At 40.8% G+C, this 22255-nt stretch overlaps 1 protein-coding gene across 3 annotated transcripts in view; it reads left to right on the top strand.

Annotated features, from left to right (window-relative positions):
• RSBN1L (round spermatid basic protein 1 like) overlaps positions 1 to 22255 on the top strand; it is a 94232-nt gene that overhangs the window by 9051 nt on the left and 62926 nt on the right. For 2 of the 3 annotated variants that reach the window (XM_054017612.1, XM_054017605.1), the window contains exon 2: positions 12064 to 12180. The exons of the other annotated variant lie outside the window; for it this stretch is intronic. In XM_054017612.1, coding sequence (XP_053873587.1) covers positions 12064 to 12180 — 117 coding nt within the window. The remainder of the gene's footprint in view (positions 1 to 12063; positions 12181 to 22255) is intronic. 3 annotated transcript variants of the gene reach the window in all.

Raw genomic sequence — 22255 nt, 5'->3', positions numbered from 1 at the left:
GCATTTTTCTGTAGCTTTATTCAGATTTACAGTAGACTTCCTTCTACAGTTAAGAAAAGCAGCCTATCTTTTCTTCTTAATGTTGTCTTCTCTAATACACTACTTTCTACTGCTTTCTGTTTCCCTGTGACCCTGGCTGCTATCAATCCATTCTTTTTTTTTTTTTTTGTAACATATTATATGAAATGTTTGCTTACTGTGCAAGTGACATACATTCGTTCTCAATTGAATTTCCCTTCACTCTCCCTCCATTTCATCCTTAGGCGGTAGGAAGAGCGGATTACAAGGTTACAGTAAGTGGTGTAATATGGTTTTACAATTTGGATATTTCTTTCTTATATTCTTATGTTCTTTGTTCTTTAAGGCAGCTGGGGCCTGTAGCATACCCCTACTGATTATAGCTGTTAAACATTTTTAAACGATTTATATAACGCAGGGCCAGTATATAAAGCTGAGTGTGTGTCACTCTATAAGTATATCAATTTCCAAACACAGAGGTCGTCATTAACAAGTCTTGGGTCAGTAATAACAAGACTGACAATGTGAATATGCAGCAAAAGAATGTATTTTAAGGAGATGGATTGTGATGTGTCTAAATCACAGGTCTGGGAATTAGGAGATTCAGATTCTGTATCCAGATATACAAGGGACTCTGTGTTATCTTGGGCAAATCTTTTAATCTGTCAGTTTCCTCATTCTTGAAACGGGGATAGTATTTCCTCAGCACCTTGATATGAGGCTTAATTGATTTTTTTTTTTGAGATCCTCCTGTTGAATGAACTGTTAAATTGCGTATTAATTTGTCCAAGACTGTTGCATAAAATTGGGGAAATTAGAGGCAGCAAAGTAAGGGACTATAAAATGAAAATGTAAAATAAGTCCTGGTCTTCTGTTCTACTAGCACTAACCATATTATGTTGCACTAAGCTATTTGAGTTATTAATTGGGTGAATAAAAGTGGGAATACATTTGTCTTGTTTTTTTTTTTTTTTAAGTTTTTTAACCTTAGAGTAGAAAATGGTATCTGAACTCTTCAAAAATAGCAAGTGACATGCATAAAACACTTTTCCTTCCTATACCTATTCCTCTACTGCTGAACCTAGTGTGAGTGTGGTGGTTCTTAAATCCACAGAAAAGAAAATGATTTCTTCACCCTCCAATAGGCCTCCTTCTCTCCCTTCCCTTCTACAGATCTCCTAATGTCATAGGAAGGGGATCCCTGCTTCTATAACCCTTGAGGGGGAGACAGTCAGAACAAGGAAGTGGAGGAAAGAGGTAGATGGGCACTGTTCCCGTCTTTGAGATTTGTGCACACAAGGAAGTTGCACTTTTCTTTTTCCAGCACAATCTGCCTTGTGTTCACACACAGATGAGCTTCTGTCTGCTTATCTTGCTAACTAAATTATTAAGCCACTTCAGAATTGACTTAACTCAGTTTTGTTGGAATTCAGTTGGTGTAAGCTCCATGTGGATGCATTGTCATTCTGATATAAGTAGTTCAATTCAATTATTTTTTTCCAATGGCTATCCCATGCTGCAATTGGTCACTGCTGAAATGACTTGTCTGGTTAATTATGCACACGCCACAGCTCCAGAGTCAGGGTCCCCTAGATAAGATATCCTGTGTCTTTGCCTCCTACCCACACCCTCAAATCTGTTGTTCTGGCATATGCCCATGTTGTCTCTGTGATTCAGACTCATTGCAAGGTCTGAGGCAGTTGTAGTCCCCCCTGCTTCCACATGGTCCTGTAAAGAGGTCCTTGGACTGAGTTTTGCCATGTGGAGAGAGGGCACATCCAATCTCATCTCTCCAACGGTCACTGGAATGCTAAGGTGTACTAAATGAAGGAAGTGGGTTACTCCTAGGACATATCTCCGTGCCAGAGCAAAACCAAGGAGCGGCAGCAGAACTATAAAATACATGGGATAACAAGGCCTTTGGCAGTATGCGCACTACATGTGCGTGCTATGAGGGGTTGGATTTTTGTTTAAAGATTTCTTTAAGCCCACAGGATGGGAGAACCTCCAACAAGTTTTAGGTGGCCTCTTGGTTCTCAAGATGAGCCTTATGAAGTTCTGAAGTCTCTTTATGGAGAAAAAAATTCCAGTTGTGCACCTCTTAATGACTGGGCTACATTCTGATCAGTCTCTGAGGAAAAGGGCTAGGGAATAATGTTTTAAATTTAAAGTCTAGGGTTCTAGCAGCCCTCTGTTGGTTTAAGTAAGCATGACAGGGCTGACATTACCTGACATAATTCTAAAAAGAGAAATTTAATAACTTTTGATAGGCAGGGTTACTGTTCAGAATTATAGTAAAGGTACTAAATCACTGTTACAGGAGTCCAGTGAAGTAATTTTTCTTTTTTGCTACAAATTGGCAAAACATTATAAAGAAACTAATTAGGATCCATTAGAAGACAGCAGGTAAATAAAGAGCCAACTCTGTTTTTGTTTTTGTAGTGGAAAGAGAGACAGTCTGCTTCTGCTGTCCCCGGCAGGGTAGGTGGAGTCCTTCCACAGCACTTCCTTGGTCATGTGGCAGTTCTTCATTCCCTACTTCTGCTATTCCAGCTCTCTCAGAATTTTTGGTAGGCTTAACTTTTTTAGTGGGCTTCCCCAACAGAAATAGAAAAATGGAAATTGTTGGAGTTGCATTACTTCACTTTACATCTGCTGGGGATCCTGCTTGATATTCAGACTTTCCCACTGACTTTAGGAAAATATATCTTTATCTTTTTCACACTTAGTGGAATTGGGAGCATGCCTCTCTTCTACTTTTTTTTTTTTTTTTTTTTTTTAATTTAACCCTTTCCCTTTATTCGGTTTGCTTTCGTTTCCTTCATATTCTATATGATGCTTCATGTGAACACTTCCTCACTCCCCTTTTCTTTCTTCAGTGAAGTAGGAATTGGTGGTCTTATTTCACTTTCAGAACATAGACAGTAGGAACTTCCTCAGACTTTTCCATTCCAGCTATCATTATAAACTTTTTGGAAGCTTCTGATCAGCTTTCTTACAAGTCATCCAGTATCTCATTAGATTGAGCAGTAGTGATCAATAGGATATATTTAAGTGCACATGAAGTGTGAGGGCAGTGGTGGAGATGGTGGAATTCTCTTGGAAGTTCCAGACATACAGAAGTTTAGTTTTGAACTATAAAACTAAAACTGAGAGAAGCTTCACTTGCTGAGAAAAATTGAGGGAGTTTATACTTCTCTTGAGGGCAAATCCTGTTCCTATTTTGTTCCCACAGAATATTCTTACAGGTTTTATTTTGTGAGGGGACAGGACATGGAGAGCATATATAGAAATGCACATTAGAATCCAGCTCTGCATGCTATTGTGCAGCAGAAACTTGGGCTGAGGTTGATTGCTGCTCTACAGAATAACTGATCATTCTTCTGCACATAGTTAAGATACAAGTGGCATAGTCCTTAGCCCCAAAATTGGAGTTGGTGGTCTTGTTTGCTGTGCTGATGCAATGTCCTGTTTTCCTCCTCTTCCAATCCTTGGCAGAACTCCCTAGTACTCAGGCTGGGTTTGGGGCCTTAAATTTGTAAATTCATACCTCTCTTCAGGCTGTTTCCTGCATATACAAATGCAGTTTTGGTTTTTTGAATATGTTTAGAAGGCCTTCTTTGGAACCATGAAGACTAAACCCTAATATCTTTTAGATGAAAACTTAAATTCTTCAGAAACTTACAGAAATGTAAGGAAGTCTTTCTTTGCCGTTCACGAGGGAAAATTTCCTTCTCTCCATTGGAAAGGAGATTTCTGGAATAACGTTTCCAATTCCAAGTTCTGTTCTTCCAGGATTTTGTTCTTCCCTGCTTAAAGGGACACCAGCCAAATCTTTCTGGCTGTTTGAATAAGAAGAAAATAACTCTTTTTGTATTCCAGAAATGCTGTGTTTTGTTTGCACACAAGTCTAGGAGGCCTGCTCTTGTGTGTTTGCCTGCACTTCAGATATGCAGGTGTCACAACCTATGAAGTAGTGTTCATAAACTGTTAAACATTCCTCTGTATCTACATAAATATCCATTTGAAATCCACTTATTTGGTTGAGATTTCACTTTTAAAAAGTATTAGTATTAAAATGAGGAGGGGCAGACGAAGACCAATATTCTACATTCACTCTTCTTAATTTTTTTCTAAGTGTAGCACAGTCGGTATTAGCAACATTAACTATCCTTTAACAGTAATTTGTAAATATTTTTTGCCTTATGACAGTTCTTTTTAAATCAAAGGGAGGAGGCAGAGGAAGAACACTTGGAATGTAATTTGTGATTGACTACTGATGTGGGTTACTATCTGGAAATCTAATGCAAAGCAGCTACAGCAGTGGTTCTCAAACTTTTGTACAGTTGACCCCTTTCACATAGCAAGCCTCTGAGTGTGAACCCCCTTAAATATATTTAAAAGTGTTTTTAATTTATAACACCATTATAAATGCAGGAGGCAAAGCGGGGTTTGGGGTGGAGGCTGACAGCTCGTGATCCCCCCATGTAATAACCTCGCAATCCCCTGAGGGGTTCTGACCCCCAGTTTGAGAACCCCTGAGCTACAGCCTTTGACATTCTACAAGGTCCTAAAGCTTGTTGCTTCTAGTTCTAAACCAGACTGGTTAAACCTCTCTTGCATCTTCATAGGCTTAGGGATACGATATTCAAAATGTGGCTGCTACCATTGCATGTATTCTGCTTCCAAGACTGGGAATAATCTGACTGACTTGTTTTATGATCATTCATTTTAAAACACTATATGTATAGAAAGCCCCCAATAGACCTTAGGCTAAATTTCGTAATTCTGAACAGGATTGTCCTTCCCTCAGATTTCACGTTGCTGGAAGGCAAAATTAGAAAATTGTTGATAACAGCAAGATATACCTGGTTAGTAGATATTAATACTGGAAAATGCAGTAATTAAATTCGAAAGGCTGTTTATTGTACAAATGAGACTTACCCATTCCCTATCTTAACAAACAAACAAACAAACAAAAGAAAAAAACACAAAGCCCACACCCATCTCTTCCCTTCCCTCTCCCCACCCCTTGAAATAAAAGCAAGCCTGTCTGATTTGGAGAGGGACTCTGCATTTCTCATTTCATTCTGAGTTCAGTAAATATTCCTCGGTTTGTATCTTGGGGTGGGAATGAAGATTTCCTTGCAGTGGGATTCTTTGTGTTGATCTAACAGCAGAGTATGCTGTTAAACAGTCATCATTTCTTGTTCTAGTTGATTGGATTTCAGTGGTAGGTGTAGTGTTTAGATAGTATATAAAATAGAGAATGTTAAACATAGTATGAAGCCTGTATCAACATGAATTTGAAACGCCTGCATTCTTCAAAAGTGGTGATCGTGCAAGTGTTATGCAGCTCCTCCAAACTAATACAACTGAAACCTTTATAGCCAGGGTGTTGTGGCATATACGAGATGCATATTTTACATTTTTTTTTTTTTTAAATGTTCAAAAATGGTCTCTCTAAGCCCCACTGAAGTCTTTGGCTAGGAAGTGCTCATTTGATGCACCTCAACCATATGTCATTAGCTTGGGACTCGCTTCTAAATTTCTTCTCATCTTGGATACATTTGCAGCATTGTCTGTGACCAAGTTGTGTGCTAGACATTTAAATTTTTTTTTCAGTTTGTTATAGCTTTTACTGCTACTTCTTGTAAGTATGCTGCTGTGTGTGCATTTTATGATGTATCAATTGTTTCTGTAAGGAAGACATTCTCTTATATGTGCTTGTGCGACAATAGAACAGGATAATTGTTGACCTTGCTCCACCCATCAAGACTCAGGTTAACAATTTCACCCTCTAGACATCTTGCACACTGCTTAATTTCTCTTTCATACACTTTATCCAGCAATTTGCCTGTGACATCTGCTCTGTTGGGTGGACAGTATCCTGGTCTTAATAACTGAACCATGTTAATGAAGTGTGGGTTCTCAATCATACAGAAAGGAGAGTTTGTTGCATAAGCAAACCGGGCAATTTTTTCATCAATTACCTCTCTTTGTAATCTGCTGGTTCTTATCCCAAATTTATGTATGGTTGTTTCTGGATGATGGAGATTTTTTTTTCTTTTTGCTTCAGGTGATATACTGTGGTCATGTGACATACATGATGTGACCTGAAACACTATCATTGGCAGATAACTTTGAAACTATAGAAAATGGTGGTGATCTTGAAGGTGGATAGTCTTCAGAATGCTGTAGGTTGAGGATGGATTCTCCTAAACAAAAGTCAATGCAGTTATTTAATTATTATTACCATACTGCTCATTTAGTATTATTCCTTCCATTCACTGACACTCGGTACTATTTTAAAGGGGAAATTGTAAAATGAAGATCAGCTTATTTCAGCTATTTATTTTTTATCACAACTGCATCTGAAATGATAGTACCATAGAGTAACAACTATATTTTTTGCTGAAACATGAGAATTCAAGAATAATCCAAAAGGAAGACCAGCAGTCCTTAAGAAAGAAGTATGAAATAAAGTTTGCCAATCTGAAGATCCTGCATGTTCAGACATGTGCCTTTCATCATCTTCAACGCAGCTTCCTCCTGAGAAGGAACACTTCTTGTGGTGATGTTTCATTCGGGCAACCAGGCCTTGCATTTCTTTGTTGCACTGTTTGCATTTTGCATGCATGCCTGTCTTACCCACAGGTAGAGGAACTTCATCAAAATATTCCCAAATTGGGTCTCTCTTATGGCCTGCTGCCATTATAGGTTTTCCCATCTAGTGAGAGAATAGTATGGTAGATCTCAAATCAATGAAGGCTACACTCAGAAAGACGTCAAGACTTCTGGAATATGCTGCTTAAACAATTTCATTTTTGTTTCTACTGCCTGTCCCTCCCTTCTCACATTTCTCTCCAGACTTCTTCTCCTTGTCCAGATCTATTCCGCCCACAACAATTTATATTCATTGAACTTTTTGAAAATTTGCACTTTTAGTAAGAGGTAAGGGATTGACTCTGTGTACACAAATTTGCAGAGGGACAATAGGGTTGAGGTCTGTTATTTCTCACCTCTATATATTTATTTAAACACATTTTTGCTGTTAACAAGCATATTCTCTCTGGAGACACAAATCCACAGTTTAAGAACTGCAAAACTAAGCATCTCTGATAGTATCTTCTAGACTGAGCACTGAGTCCCATTGCGTAGATAGAAAGATTAATCTATACAGAAGCCCTGAAACACCATAAGTTTGGGTCCCTAATCCATGAACTATTGTAACTCATTTACAAAACTTTTCTTAAACATTACATGAATATATTGTCTCATACTATAGAATTTTTATAATCCCTATTCCATGATGAGATACATTATAGCTCAAAGATATCTTAATTAAAACTATCTTTAGATAAATGTTCTTTTCCCTCAAAAAGGATTTTATCAAAAAAATCATTATTTTTTAAATCCACCCTGGTTAGGTTATTTGCGATCTGAAACTTTCTCTTTGTGATCAGCTGAGGTTAGCCCAGGTGCTTGAACTAAATCTTCAGGTGTTAACTCACTCATGGCATTGTGGGGGCAGGACACTTCTGGTGTTGGGTTTTTGGCTCTGGAGATTGCTCCCTCTTCAGATTTAATGAATCACTAGCTTACTGATATTCAGGATGGTCCAAGTGCTATTTTCTCAAGTAGGGAGGGGAGGAGGTGATTTGGTGGTTTTGTGGACAATGGTGTTTGTCCTTTGCAAGATGTAATTATGGTGTGTGTGTGTGAGTTGATTATACAGTATGTACTCTGAGCCTTAATGTATGGTGCATGTCTTTTAAAACAAAACAAAAAAACTTGTAAATATCTTGCTTAATATTACTTCACTAACATATCAACCCCCCTCAATCTCCACCTTCAAGAAACTGCTTAAAAGAAGATTGGGTATAGGTTTTTATTTGTGTCCTATTTTTTACATTTTAAATCCTTTCAGACTGTCATCTCTCTGCTGCTAAACTATGCTGTATATAGTGTACATCTGTGGTGCTTAATAAATGATTGAAAGTTTATTTTGACATTAGAGGTCAAGTTATGTAGCTGCACCAAAAGGCTCCTAACACTGGTTTGATAGATGCAGACAACAATCTATATACAGACTGCTGTCAGCCCCATGCACCCTCACTTCATATACATTTGCAAAGTATGAATCATATGTGTTCGTGGAACACAGTTTGTGAACCCTCTGAGTTCAGGGTAGAATACCCATCTGTGGCTACTTTTAAGATTTCTAGAACAGTCTCCACTGATTTCCAGGTGAATCAGAAGAAGGTTGGCTAACGTCTTTCTTGGGTTCCTGCTGTTGGCCTTGAATTTTTCAGCCAGAATTTGATCCACTTATGCCAATATATTTTTAGATTACCCTATCAACATGTGGTTGAAATATATCCTAGGAGATTCTTATGATTAGCTTATATTTCTTTATAATTTGGAAGAATAAGCAAGGACCTTTATTATTTTTCTTTTTCTGAGTGGAACCACATAATCTCAGCAGTTCTCTAGTGCTCTGTTTTTCAAAAGGGTTTAAAAAAAAAAAAAAAGCTTAAAGGAGGGCACCCACTAAATATAATCTTAGATTTAATGGCTCTACTTTTATTTTTTTAAACGTCATTTGCTGTGTATTGGGTCTTATCTTGGTGAAGGAGTTATGCGTGTCTTGATTAATTAATAGCTGTTCTACATAAGTACTATGGTGCTTGAGTTTGTTTCTCTAAAAGTTTTAAATCAACTTAAATAACAATATTGTGAACTGTGGGCCATATCTCAATTTTGGCATAGTCTCAAAATTCCTTTGAATTTCATATTTGTTGAATTCAATATGTTGAATATGGAATGCAGCCTAAAATATCTCCAAAACTAGTTTCCATGTGAGTCCACTTTAAAATGTGGTACTTTTTCAAGGGGCCTCTTCACATACCCATTCTTGATGTGCCAGAGGACTTGGACTGGTGCTTTCATGTCCCCTGCCCCTACCTTTGTGGTTCTGAACATTTGAAGGGTGCATCTGTAAAAGGGACATTGCACACAGACTACCTCATTTCCTTACAACTGTGATAGCAGGTGGATCAGGAACCTTGCCAGGTCCTTGGAATTGGATTTACTGGACTAGATCACTTCCAGTGCTGCTGACGTCTTTAATTAGGCATTAGTTTTTTTTCTTTTTTAGGTTCAGGGTCTGATGCGTTTCCTACTGAACCCCAACCACCTTCACCTGGACCCCCTTCAGATTCCTATTACCATTGCACCAAGAACCCCTCCCCAACAAGCCCCTGTGCATCCAGATTCACCTCCTCCCCCCGCACCTGGATCCCCCCCACTGAGCTGCCTACACCCAGATTGCCCCACACAAAACCCTCTCAACTCCCACCTTAATCCCCTCCACTCTTGGGTCCTATCATGCTGAGCCTGCCTGCCCACACCTGATGCACCTGGCACAGAGAGGCAGGGCCCTGGGGTGTTTCTGGGGCAGGCCCAGTTCTTGCACTGTCAGGGTTTGGTTCAGCTCACTGCTGACTCTGTGTCCCAGGGGGAGCTGCACAGTGATCTCCCACCTCTGTGCAGCCAGTGGCCTATGCTCCCCAGTGCTAGGCTGGAACCTCCACATTTATTTCACAAATAAAATTTGTGGAATTTTTAAAAATATTTTGGTGCAGAATTTTTAATTTTTTGGCACAGCACACCCTCAGGAGTATTAATGGAAAGTAACTTTTTCACTTGCTCTGTGTGCATTACCCTCACCCTCAGAAAGGACTATTAGAATTGCCTCCTTGCTATGCTGTTGAGGAAGTATTAGTGGCTAAACCTTCTGGCTTTGAAATGCATGGTTCCTTAAGTGCGGTGACAGCAGCTTCAGCTCTGACCTCACTGAGGGGGTTAAAAAGCCTGGTATGGTGTCAGTCACTATGAATCCACAAAGATTTACTCCTGGGGAAATTCTGCACCAAAAAACTCTGTGCACAATATTTTAAAATTCAGCATATTTTATTTATCAAAATAACACAATATAATCATACCAGTTTCAATTATTTTGGTCATTTATTTCAAAATACCTGTCAGCAAGTATGTCTGTAACAATACAGACTAAAAAAAATTCTGGTAATTTTTTTTTTTTTGGACAAATAGATTCCTTACTAGGCATATTAATATAGAACTGTGTAATTCATTTAAATTACAATACAGAACTGTATTTCCTGCACTCATCAGAAACCATGCAAAGGCTTGGGTGGGGGGGGTCAGGGGAAGCAGAGGAGCTGAGGTAGAGGGAAGGAGCTTGGAGTGAACTTGAAGGGTTGTTGGATGTGGGTTTGAGAAGTACGGAACAGGTTTCTTGGGGGGATGGGCGGTATTGTTAAGGAGTTGGGGAGCCTCCCCCATGCAGTACCTGGCTGACCCCAAGCCTCTCCCATTCAATCAGACACATCTGCCCTGTCTCCAAACCCCCCCCCCATCCTCAGGGGTCTCTGCAGCCTCCTCCTTCCCCCCCCCCCCATCCCCATGTGGCCTTGCATCCCCACTCCCATTCAACCCCTGGCTCAACGCTGTCACCCCACTAGCACCTGAGCCTGTGCCCCAGTCTGTCCACCCCAGCCATTCTGAACCCCAGTCTGTGATCCCCAGCAGCTCTGTGTGCCCCACTCTGTCTGTCCTAACCTGGCTCTGTGGGCAGGGTGCTGTGATGAACAACTTCTCCTGAGGGAATTCTGTGCACAAGCACAGAATTCCCCATTTTCCCTCCCTTCCCCCGAAAATACATTCTGCCCAAGAGGTACGGCAGTTCCAACTTTTCCCACCAGAGTCCGCTGTGGTACCAGAACCGCCAGCTGCGTTCATGCTGCCGGTGGTTCTGGTACCACAGCAGACTCTGGTGGGTAAAAGGTGGAACTGCAGCACTTCTTGGGCAGAATGTCTGTCTTTTCTGCGGGGGGCGGGGACGGGGGGAGAATTCTGCACATGCATAGTGATGCAGAATTCCTCGAGGAATAAAGATTGCATTTGACTGAGCATAAATGCTTAGCCCTGAGAGTTGGCCTCTGCTGAAAGAGCCAGACCTCAAGAGCATACACCTATGGATCCAGTACTTACTGTTCCATGTAATGAAGTGCAAAAACTTACTTATATGGCTCAGTCTTCAGAAGTCAGAGCCATGGCAAATGGTGATAAAACCCAGACTGAATTTAAAAGAGGGAAAACTAAAACTGAATATTGAGACAATCTTCCAGGTAAGCATTATTAGGTTGTGGAAAAGTGGTGGAAGCCCTAATGCTTGGGACGCTTAAAATTTAAAAAATTCTTGTTGTGCCAATACAATATTGCAAAAGGAGAGGCCTAGCTGCCCTGATATTTCTCTTCCATTTCCATCTGAAACTAATATCTAATTCTAATTGCTGATTATGCTACACTGCAACCAGGGCATTCCATGTAAAAGATCTTGCATCTCCAGATTTGGCTGGAGTGTTAGTTTCAAACAGGTCAGCAGTAGTGACAAATCTAAAACCAACTCGAATCTTTCAAGTATCCTTTGAAGTTTCATTTGCAACACGGCGTATTCAGGTTTAGGATATTTAGAGGATGTTTTGGTGCAGAGTTGCTGTTGTGGACATGCCTGTAGGAAAATGCAAATTCCAATTTTTCTTTCGGATTTCTTTGGAGGATAAGAAATAAACAAAATATTTAATGAACCTGTGAACTTCAAGAAATCAAATCTACTTGCAATGAAAATAAACATAGCCAGAAGTACTGACTTGTGATGAATATGCATAAACTGTTTTAACCACTGATACAGTACCAGAGTGTATAAAAGGTTGTGTACAGTTGGTTCAACAGAACCAGAAAACAGAAGTTCAGCATAGCTGGACAAACATTCAACATTGTACAACAGATATGAGATACTTGTAAATGTTTGATTGTCCAAGTCCTGTGATTTAAATATCTCTTCCTTTCACACTCCCTCCCCAAACTGATTAAACCCTTTGTGTAGTATGGAATATATGTGTGACAATTTCATGTGAAACTCTTCTGTTCCTGCTCAGTCTTAAAATGTTTCCCTTTCAGATCAAATCAAAGACAAAATTAAAGAGAGGGACAGAGAGAAGCAGAAAGAAAAGAAGAAACATAAAATAATGAATGAGATCAAGAAAGAGAATGGTGAGGTCACATTATTGCAGAAAGGTAGGTTCAAACGAAATAGCAGTGTTCATCAGTAATGTGTTAATTTCTAAAATAATTGTACATTTCTAGTGAATGCTGAATTTTAGTGGCACTTTCATATTTTAATTAAAAGCCCATTTTCCAGATGTTTGTAATGAGGCAGTGTAAATGTTGCAAATTGAAAACTGAAAATCTGCTTTTGTCATGTGTTATTAAATAGGAAACAAGTATTTTCTCCCTGCTATCATAGTTTAGATGCCCCATACATCATACTTTGCAACATCTCATGCAGTCTCACAAATAACTGACTCTTACTTGCCATTGGATTACATTTGTTTCCCTCCATGGGCTTCATATAGAGGTAAAAGGCTGTTTTCTTCCAGTTATTTCTGATAATGTAGAAGAGATTTCTAATGGTGATCTGAAGACTGGGTTCAAAGCCTCCTTATGACCCATTTGGGGGAGGGAGGGGAGAGGGCGGCGTTCTTTCTAAATTGTTTTGATGACTTTGAAATTAAAATAATTTCAAAAGTTACAATTAAAGTGTAAAGCCATCATATTTAGATACAAACTTAGATGCTGCGTAAATATTTGTTGCATTTTTAGTGTTTTGTATTGTGGTTAATGGGAGCGGTTCCTTTTAGAGGGACTGGATACCTCAGGGCATTGCTAGTGAGCTACAAAGCCTTTCACAGGTAAATCATCAGATGAATCCAGCCTACCTCAGTAGGGATTAAAACAGGGGTCAGCAACCTCTGACACGCGGCTGGCCAAGGTAAGCACCCTGGCGGGCTGGGCCAGTTTATTTACCTGCTGACGCGGCAGGTTCGGCCAATTGCGGCCCCCATTAGCCGCGGTTTGCCGTCCCAGGCCAATAGGGGCGTCAGGAAGCCGCGGCCAGCACATCCCTTGCCCGCGCCGCTTCCCACCGCCCCTATTGGCCTGGGACGGTGAACTGCGGCCAATGGGGACCATGATTGGCCGAACCTGCCGCGTCAGCAGGTAAATAAACTGGCCCGGCCCGCCAAGGTGCTTACCTTGGCCAGCCACGTGCCAGAGGTTGCTGACCCCTGGATTAAAAGTTGCTCCCATTTAATGGCTGTTTTGTGATCTCTATACAAGATGAGTTTGGTGGGTCTCAGTTCCAGCCCCGACATGACAAATTCACTAACAGATTTGCACTAATTAGCAGATTCAACATAAGCAGAGATCTGCATGGGCCATAGAGACTAAACTTCTCTGTTACTCCTAAAAGTTCCTAATTTCTTCCATATCAGAATGAAGCATGCTGGGAGGGCAATGTCAGTGGGAAGCTTGCCGTGCTTGAGTCTTGTAAATGAACAGCATGACAACCCTGATAAATGAAGTCCTCTGATATCTTTCTCCATCATTGAATCATTTTCTTTAAGATGAAATTGGTGGTTATATGGAAATTAGCTTATTAAAGCCTAGCTGTGAGTTTCGTTGTGATGTTTCTGTTTTTGGAGAGTGGCATGAGGTTCTAATCATGCGGAAAGAATGCTCTGCCAGCCAGCGAAACCTTTTTTGCTCCTTAGTAACTCAGGGAACTGACGGAACTCCCGTAGTTGCATACAAATAGTTCTCCTTTGAGGATTAGATTTGGCACTGGGGAAGGGGGTGGATTTTTTTTTTTTAAGTATAATTAAGAAATTCTAATCATGCTTTTTTAGCAGGTTTGCAGAGCTTAATGAAGTTCTGCTCTTTTTATGAAGCCACGTGGTTCAACATGGTGTGGTTCAGTTTTTGTAGCCTTGTAGCAGCTATTCTTAAATCCTGTTTTCATGTCTAAACCTATTAGGCTGTTTAATCATGTTTTGTGTTGGTGCATTCTTGGAAAATTTGGTTAGCTTTTCCCATATTGGTTGTGACTTTCTTCAACCAGGAGGGAGAGGGAATTCCAAACACGACAAAGGTCATGAAATAAAGAGTGAATTACACGATTACTGTGGTGTTTTTTTTGTTTTTTGTTTTAAGCATATTTATTCCTCAGGCAAAAAGCTATATACGCTTCCCATAATAAAAGCTTGCAATTCTACAAGTTAAAATCGCTGATAGTTCCCAATCTGATTAGGCCTGCTACACTTTTGTATCTGACTGTAGGTATTGGTACACTGTCTAAGAAATTTTTGGTTTTTGCAACACACAGGCTGAAAAACTAATAGGCTATCCAGCGACAGGGGATTCGGCATGCTCGCTTTACCCCTCTTGTTGTTTACCAATGACTGTACATATTCCCATCCATCTAGAATTTCTAGACACTTTTATTATTCTCTAGTAGGCATAATAGAAACTCTAGCATTCTCATCATTTTCTTTTTATAGAATAAACTTCTTCACTAATGGATTAAAATTAGAGTTTAACTTCTAGTATTAAACTTTCACTTGTTATAGTCCTGTAAATATTTGAGTGGTGTAAGCTTAAAAATGAGCAGGTGGTGGGTGGATTTTTATAGGGCTTAAAAAAAAAGTTTTCCAGACCCTGGCTATGTGGTCACGTGGGATTGTGAAGTAACCGAATAGCAGCCAAAAGCTACTTCCTTTCCATTCTCCTCTTCCCTCCCCCAACCAGGGAGCAGTGTGCAGAGGTATCTATAGCCTCCCCTGCAAGGTGTAGCCAGAACTAGACACCCAGGTAGGAGCCACATGCCCAAGCAGAGTATCTCACAGCTGATTACAGTACGTAGACAGATCTGCCTCCTGATCCAGAGCAAGCAGCACCAGGCTAGCAACCCAACCGAAACCTTCCATAGGGTCGAGGACCAAAAGCAGCCAGGTAGACCCACCAGAGTTTCCTTTTATTTAATTTTAAAAGATATCCTATCTCCTAGAACTGGAAGGGACCTTGAAAGGTCATCGAGTCCAGCCCCCAGCCTTCACTAGAAGGACCAAGTACTGATTTTGCCCCAGATCCCTAAGTGGCCCCCTCAAGGATTGAAATCATAACCCTGGGTTTAGGAGGCCAATGCTCAAACCACTGAACTATCCCTCCCCCATCTCTCTTGGATGTTAACTCTGGTAAGATGCCAAAACCACCCGGGAGTGTTGCAGTTCCTAAAGTTTGTTCCTCCATGTTGCAGCTTTGTCAGTCTTAAGATCTGGTGTTAAGGGAATATGCTGCCATTTATGTATCTAAGGATATGTATATTCACCAAGCATGCAGATTAGGGTACTGGGTTATTTGCATAAAACTGCAGGAATTTTGAATCTCCAACCTTAACAGGTATGGACATGCTAGTGCAGCTCTGTGTGCAGCATGGGGAGCAGTACAAGCTGGGAGATCCTGCTGTACAGAGAATTGGAAGAAAGGAGGGAGGACTGGTCGAGTGGCCATAGCAAGGGTTCTGTCAGCACTGCAAAGAGTACTGAACTAGTTGCTGGAAGGAATCCATGTGCCATTTTAGGGTTCAGGCAGTGGCAAAAACTGTTAGCTGCTATGGTTGCAAATAATTTTAACTGAAGGTAGAGAAGGCATGTTAAAAGTTGTAGTGCAGAGAGAGGAGCCTTTTCTCACTGAACACATACATGTATGTATACACAGATTAAATGCAAATTATATTTTTTAATGTTCCTGTGTTAATATGCTGCTTCCCTGATAACTCATTCTTGTAATGATATATTTCCAGCCAAATAATGGAAGCAAAATTATAATCTTGACCTACCTTGTTCCTGTTCCACATTGAAATGTGAATTCAAGCTTTCTTTGTAGCTGCAATTTTGCATACTTACGGATGGAAATATCAGAAAATTGTAGGACTGAAAGGGACCTTGAGAGGTCTTCTAGTCCCGTCCTCGGCACTCAAGGCAGGACTAAGTATTATCTAGACCATCCCTGACAGATGACTGTCTAACCTGCTTGTAAAAACTTCCAGTGATGGAGATCCCACAACCTCCCTAGGCAGTTTATTCCAGTGTTTAACTACCCTGACGTTTTTCCGAATGCCCAACCTAAACCTCCATTGCTCCAATTTAAGCCCATTGCTTCTTGTCTCAGCCTCAGAGGTTAAGGAGAACAATTTTTCTCTTTCCTCCTTGTAAGAACCTTTTAAAGTACTTGAAAACTGTCATGTACTCACACTCACACTCTCTACTCTTCTCCAGACTAAACAAAACCAATTTTTTTTTCAGTCTTTCCTCATAGGTCACATTTTGTAGACCTTTAATAATTTTGTTGCTCTCCTCTGTACTTTCTCCAGTTTGTCCACATATTTCCTGAAATGTGGTGCCAGAACTAGATACACTACTCCAGCTGAGGCCTAATCAGAATGGAGTAGAGTGGAGAGTTACTCCTCCTGTCTTGCTTACAGCACTTCATGCTGGGATATATTAGCAGATGTTTGCTGCCTTTTTTCCCCCCCCCCAAACAGTGTTACACTGAGTCATATTTACCTTGTTATCCACTATGACCCTCAGATCCCTTTCTGTAGTATTCCTTCCAAGGCAGTCATTTTCCATTTTGCATGTATGCAACTGATTGTTCCTTCCTAAGTGGAGTACTTTGCATTTGTCCTTATTGAGTTTCATCCTATTTACTTCAGATCATTTCTCCAGTTTGTCCACATCATTTTGAATTTTAATCCTGTCCTCCAGAGCTCTTGCAACCACTCCCAGCTTGGTATTGTCCGCAAACTTTATAAGTGTAGTCTCTCTACCATTATCTAAATCATTTGATGAAGATGTTGAACAAGAGAGGATCTAGGACCGATCACTGTGGGACCCCAACGGTTTTCCAACCAGTTATGCAGCCACCATCTAGGTTGTATTTGCCTACTTTGTTTATGAGAAGGTCATGCAAGATAGTATCAAAAGCCTTACTAAAGTCAAGATGCAACATATTTATTGCTTCTCCCCTATCCACAAAGCTTGTTAACCTGTCAAAGAAAGCTATTAGGTTGGTTTGACATGATTTGTTCTTGACATATCCATGCTGACTGTTACTTTCACCTTATTATCTTCTAGGTGCTTGCAAATTGATTGCTAAATTTTTTTGCCCCATTATCTTTTTGGGTACTGATGATAAACTGACTGGTCTATAATTCCCCAGTTGTCCTGATTCCCCTTTTTATAGATTGGCTCTGTTTGCCCTTTTCCAGTCTTCTGGAATCTGTCCCGTCTGTCATGACTTCTTGAAGATAATTACTATCTCCTCAGTCAGGTCCTTGTAGGCTGGGATGTATTTCATCAGGCCCTGGTGACTTGAAGACATCTTACTTGTCCAAGTAATTTTTTAACTTTTTCTTTCCCTGTTTTAGCCTTAGATCCTATTTCATTTTCACTGGTGTTCACTGTATTAGACATCAAATCGCTACTAAACTTTTTGGTGAAAAAAGGGATAAGCCAGGTCTCCCAGAATAACCGGACCAACCTCCACACTATTAGTGTCCACAGTACTCCTGAGGGCAAACAGTTTTCTCCATTTATTTAAATAGGATTGAGTTATGAAAGATTCAGGCATTGTGGACCCTCCTAGACCATATTATATATAATATGTGACAATCTTGTTCATTGTTCTAGGAATTCTGAATGAGTCCTTTGGCCCATACAACTCCATAGAGGGCTATTTTAATACACAGGTGAATTTTCACATCTCTCTGCTTCATATTTCTGGGCCCCCCAATGTGGGAGGGTTTTGTGTATATACTCTTAACTCTGATCATATAAATATGGATTAGAGCAGCCAGAGATGGAAATGATCTATTTTAGAGGGTAGTCTGTTGCTTTCTGCTATTTGTCTGGATGGAAATTAGATTTCTCTTAATCTCAATTTAAAAAAAAAAAAAAAGTATTAAGATTTTTTCCCAGTGTGTTGACCAGCATTCTCCCTGATAGATGCCTCTAATATCTGAGGTTGCAAGCTATTTCCTTTGTACACTGGAATAATCTCATTAGAAAATGTTTCAACTAAGATGTTACACATAATATGCACATAGTGTATGTAGTGTTCTCTAAGGATATCCTATGGTCTGTTGCTTTGCTGCTGAGCAGTGTGCATCCTAAGATTGTTTTTGCTGTAAATGTGGAAAGTACCAATTTAAAAAAACACCAAAACCGTCCCATACTTCCTTTCTGGGCTGGCTCATGCCATTTTTCTGTTTGTCGTCAGCCTGGACCCAACTTGCTCTGTACCTCTATGGTGACAACTGTGAATATGCACAGGCTGCTTCAGTTGTATTACAGCACTTGGAGCCAGATTAATTCTGTATTGGACTTTGTGTGTCACACCACCAAGCTGATGTGGGAGCAGGAAAATATTCTATGGCAGCAGCAGCTCCTCTAGCAGCAGGAAGATATTCTGCAGTGGTGGCAGCAGGACAAGGTAGAAGAACTGGAGGATGCCAAGATGTTGGAATAAGAGGACCAGTTCCTGGATCATCTACCTAGCATTTTGTGTCATTTCTGGGACAGGAAATCCAGTGTGGATTGGTGGGAGAAGATGGTTCTGCAGTGCTCGAATGACCAGCAGTGACAAGAAAATTTTAGAGCAGGGAGGGTTACCTTTTTTGAGACCAGTATAGAACTGACCCAGGAGCTTCAGGGACAGCATACCAAGGTGCGCTGCCCCATATTATCTGTGAAGAGACAGGTTGGCATTGGCATCTGGCAGTTGACCACTTCAGAATGTTACCGGTCTGTAGCCAACCAATTCAGTGAGGGGAAATCAACTGTTGGGACTGTTCTCATGCAGGTTTGCTAAGCCATTAAGATGCTGTCTAACCAGTTCAGGAAGCTTAGTAATGCTCAGAGATTATTGATGCTTTGCATGCATGAAGTTCCTAAACTGAATTGGGCACATGGTTCCATCAATTGCCCCATCATTTCCCCCCAATCCCTTCCCTCCCGTCTGCCATGGTGCAGCATTTATAAACAGAGGATTATTTCTTCATGGCACTGCAGGAACTGGTGGACCACCGTGGCAGGTTTACAGACATAAATGCAGGGTGATCTAAAAGAGTCCACGATGCTTGGATCTTTCAGAACTATTTGCCCCCCAGGAGTAATGTGGACACTAATGGTGTGGAGGTTGGTCTGGTTAATCTGGGAGATCTGGCTTCTCCCCGGAAGCCTTGGCTAATGAAGCCATACGTAAGTTGCTTGGACAGAAGGAAGGAACATTTTAATTATCACCTGAGTAGTTGCTGGTTGGTAGTCAAGTGTGCATTTAGCCATTTGAAAGGCAGATGGTATTGTTTGTGGAATAGGTTGGAAGCAGCAGAAAAAGATTTTCTAACCATTGTAATTGCATGTTTTGTTTTTGGACAATATTTGAGAGAGCCAGAGGAAAGCCTTACTGATGGATGGGAGACTGAGGTGTGAAGACTTGCTCTGAGGTCTAAGCAGACAGCAGGGGTTCCACAGAGAACATAAACACCCTACTGTTTGTATTTTAGTCACATGCCTGAACATGTTAGCCTGGGGGGATGGGGTGGGTGGTGAGATGCAGACATGAACACGAGGGAACATTGTGTGCATGTTTTGAAGTTTAATGTTCCTTATGTGCCGTTGTAAAAGGTTGTGAATTATTTCAGTTTTATTTCAAGGATTCTTTATTTTAAATGCAGTGATGACTCTGCCTGTATTGTAAATGGTTTTATTATGAAACAATAAAAATTATAAAATTTTAATGAAACCAATGGGAAAAATAATATCTTTGGTTAGTTAAATGTTTCTAAATACAATATTAACCAACTGTACATAAGTGTTTAATTACCGCAACAATGCAAACAGAATTCAAAGTGCAACAGTAAGGACATTTCAAATACCACAGTTTGGTGAGGGAGATAAGTGACTGTAAGCCTTGCCTCTGGCTCTTGTTGGCTTGCATTCTGGGACTGAGTGCCTCTGCTCAAAATTTTCAGGGTTGCTGCAAGGCTTAAGAGCTGGACTTCCAGGTGCAAGTGTTCTTTGTGCCCAAAAGTTGGATCTGTGGTGAATGATCACAGCTGCTGGGAGCACTGCTGTGGGGATGAAGAGGTTAGGAGTTGCTGCTGGTCCCAATGGAAAGCAGTGTCCAAGTGCTGAAGGACATGGCTGGGTCCCAAATTACGGGAATGCAGGGCCTGTTGCCCTGTCAGGAGCATGTTTTGCAGGAGGGCATTCTGGCTCAGGATAGTGTCCATGAGTTGCCTCTGCATCTGTCTTTTCCATGCTCTCTTTGAGCATGGTGATTCTGTCCTTAGCCGCTGCCATGATCTCCTGAAATAAGTGCATTTCTCTGTCCTTCTGATTCTTCATGTAAAGCCTCCACCTCTCAGGCAGCCTGGCTTTCCTCTGTGACTGTGGAATGAATTCTGCAAACATGTTGTCCCTAATCGCCGTCTTTCTCCCCCTCAGATTGGCCAGCCTGTCAGTAGTATATAGGGACTTTGTCCTTTGATTGTCTGGCTGTTGCAGGTGCTATGGCTTTGGGAGTTGGGGGGGGGGGGAAGGTTGGGGGGGAACCTTAGCTTACTTTGTTTGGGATATGAACAACAAGCACCATGATTTAAGCATGTCTGTGATCTTACTGCGACACTTCCCATTCTTGGAAGAAATTCAGAGATCTAAGTGGTCAGCATGTAATTGGATTTCAGTGTGCTGTCTGCTTCCATGCTGTTAGGGGTGAGGGTGGCTCCAGGTTTATGTTTGTGAGCTGGAAGTGCTGTTATGATGTCATAGGTGTAAAGAGAGGGGTTATGGGGTTCTTGGGAGGTGAGCTGGATTGTAATTCCCTCCACATCTAGGCTGTCCTCATTCTCAATGACATTATGCTGAGGTGGATGACTAGGAGGTAGAAAGTGGTTTTATTCAGAAAGGCAAAGGGCAGACCAGCAAGATATGCTGTGAAGTTATTTACCAGGATGATTTCCCCCCAACCCCACAAAAGCGCTGTAGGAGTGGAAGGAGCTTGCAGGCTATATGGGTGGCTTGAGCATGTGGCTATTCTTAATGTGCAAAACAAAATAGAGTTATTTCTCCATGTCTGCAGAGGAGATATCTCAGAGCTTAAGACTGAGAATATGCAGCGAAGAATAGATAGGGTCCTACAATGACTGTCAGCTACAGTGTGTGTTACAGGGCATTGAACTTCAGTGGGGAGCACTTTAGTAGTGCTTTCAGGCCAGGCTAGCTGGGGGCATAGGATAGAGCTCAGTGCTGCTTTCAGTCTGATTGGTAGCTTATCCCATGTGTTGTGAGGACACAGGCTACATGACTTGGGCACTGATAGTCCTCCAGAACCTTTCCACAATTTCCCCCTCCCCTTTCCATGTGCCAGGAATGACATACAAGTTTTCCCACAACTCACTGGGAAGGAAGCATAGAGTGGCTGAGTTTTTTCTACAGTGTAAAGAACAATGAGACGCCCTCAGGAGTCCTAGCAACACCCATCATTGAATGCAGCACCAGTGAGGACACTAACATGGGAATGGTTTGCAGCGTGTCTACTCATACCTGAGCTATGCTAACCTGGGTGCTGGTCATCCAAGTTGACTCTGCAGTGAACACATACCTTTAGCTTTTTGATGTGTGTTCAGTGAGTGTGAATGCCAGTGGCATATCCTTGAGTGGGCCCTACATTTTCCATGTTTGAAATTTGAATTTTTTAAATAAAAATCAAGTTTAACTTGGAATTTAAGCCTTTTATAGTTTAACTGTTCATCTTGCTTTGATTCAGAATAGTAAAACAGAATTGATATCGGAATGTAATTTGCTTTAGATTGCTGTGTAATCTCTTCATCAAACTGCTTATGCACTATGCCCTAGAAGCACTCTTACTTGCTCTCTTGGGGAGTTAAAAATCAACTTAACTTTTCAACTTAAGTGTTCTTTAAGAAATGCCTGATTTAAGATTCTGTGCAACACTGATTTGGCCCCATTGTGCATAATATGCATTACAATGCAGTCTTTAGTTGCATGATCATACGCTACTTTTTACCACGGGATCCCTGTCCCATTCAGTGCATTGGAAGGGCACACAAGAGGGCCAGGATTAATCCGGAACACAATCTTAAATTTGGCATTTCTAAATTTCAAAAATTTGATTTTGCAACCTAAATAACTTTCTTTTTAATGTTGCTTTTTTATATATAATAAGATAGTGA

Source organism: Malaclemys terrapin, chromosome 1 (assembly GCF_027887155.1).
Source record: "Malaclemys terrapin pileata isolate rMalTer1 chromosome 1, rMalTer1.hap1, whole genome shotgun sequence".
Classification (NCBI taxonomy): Eukaryota; Metazoa; Chordata; order Testudines; family Emydidae; genus Malaclemys; species Malaclemys terrapin.
Note: the sequence above shows the minus strand (reverse complement) of the source record. Positions and strands in the feature narration are given on the sequence as shown.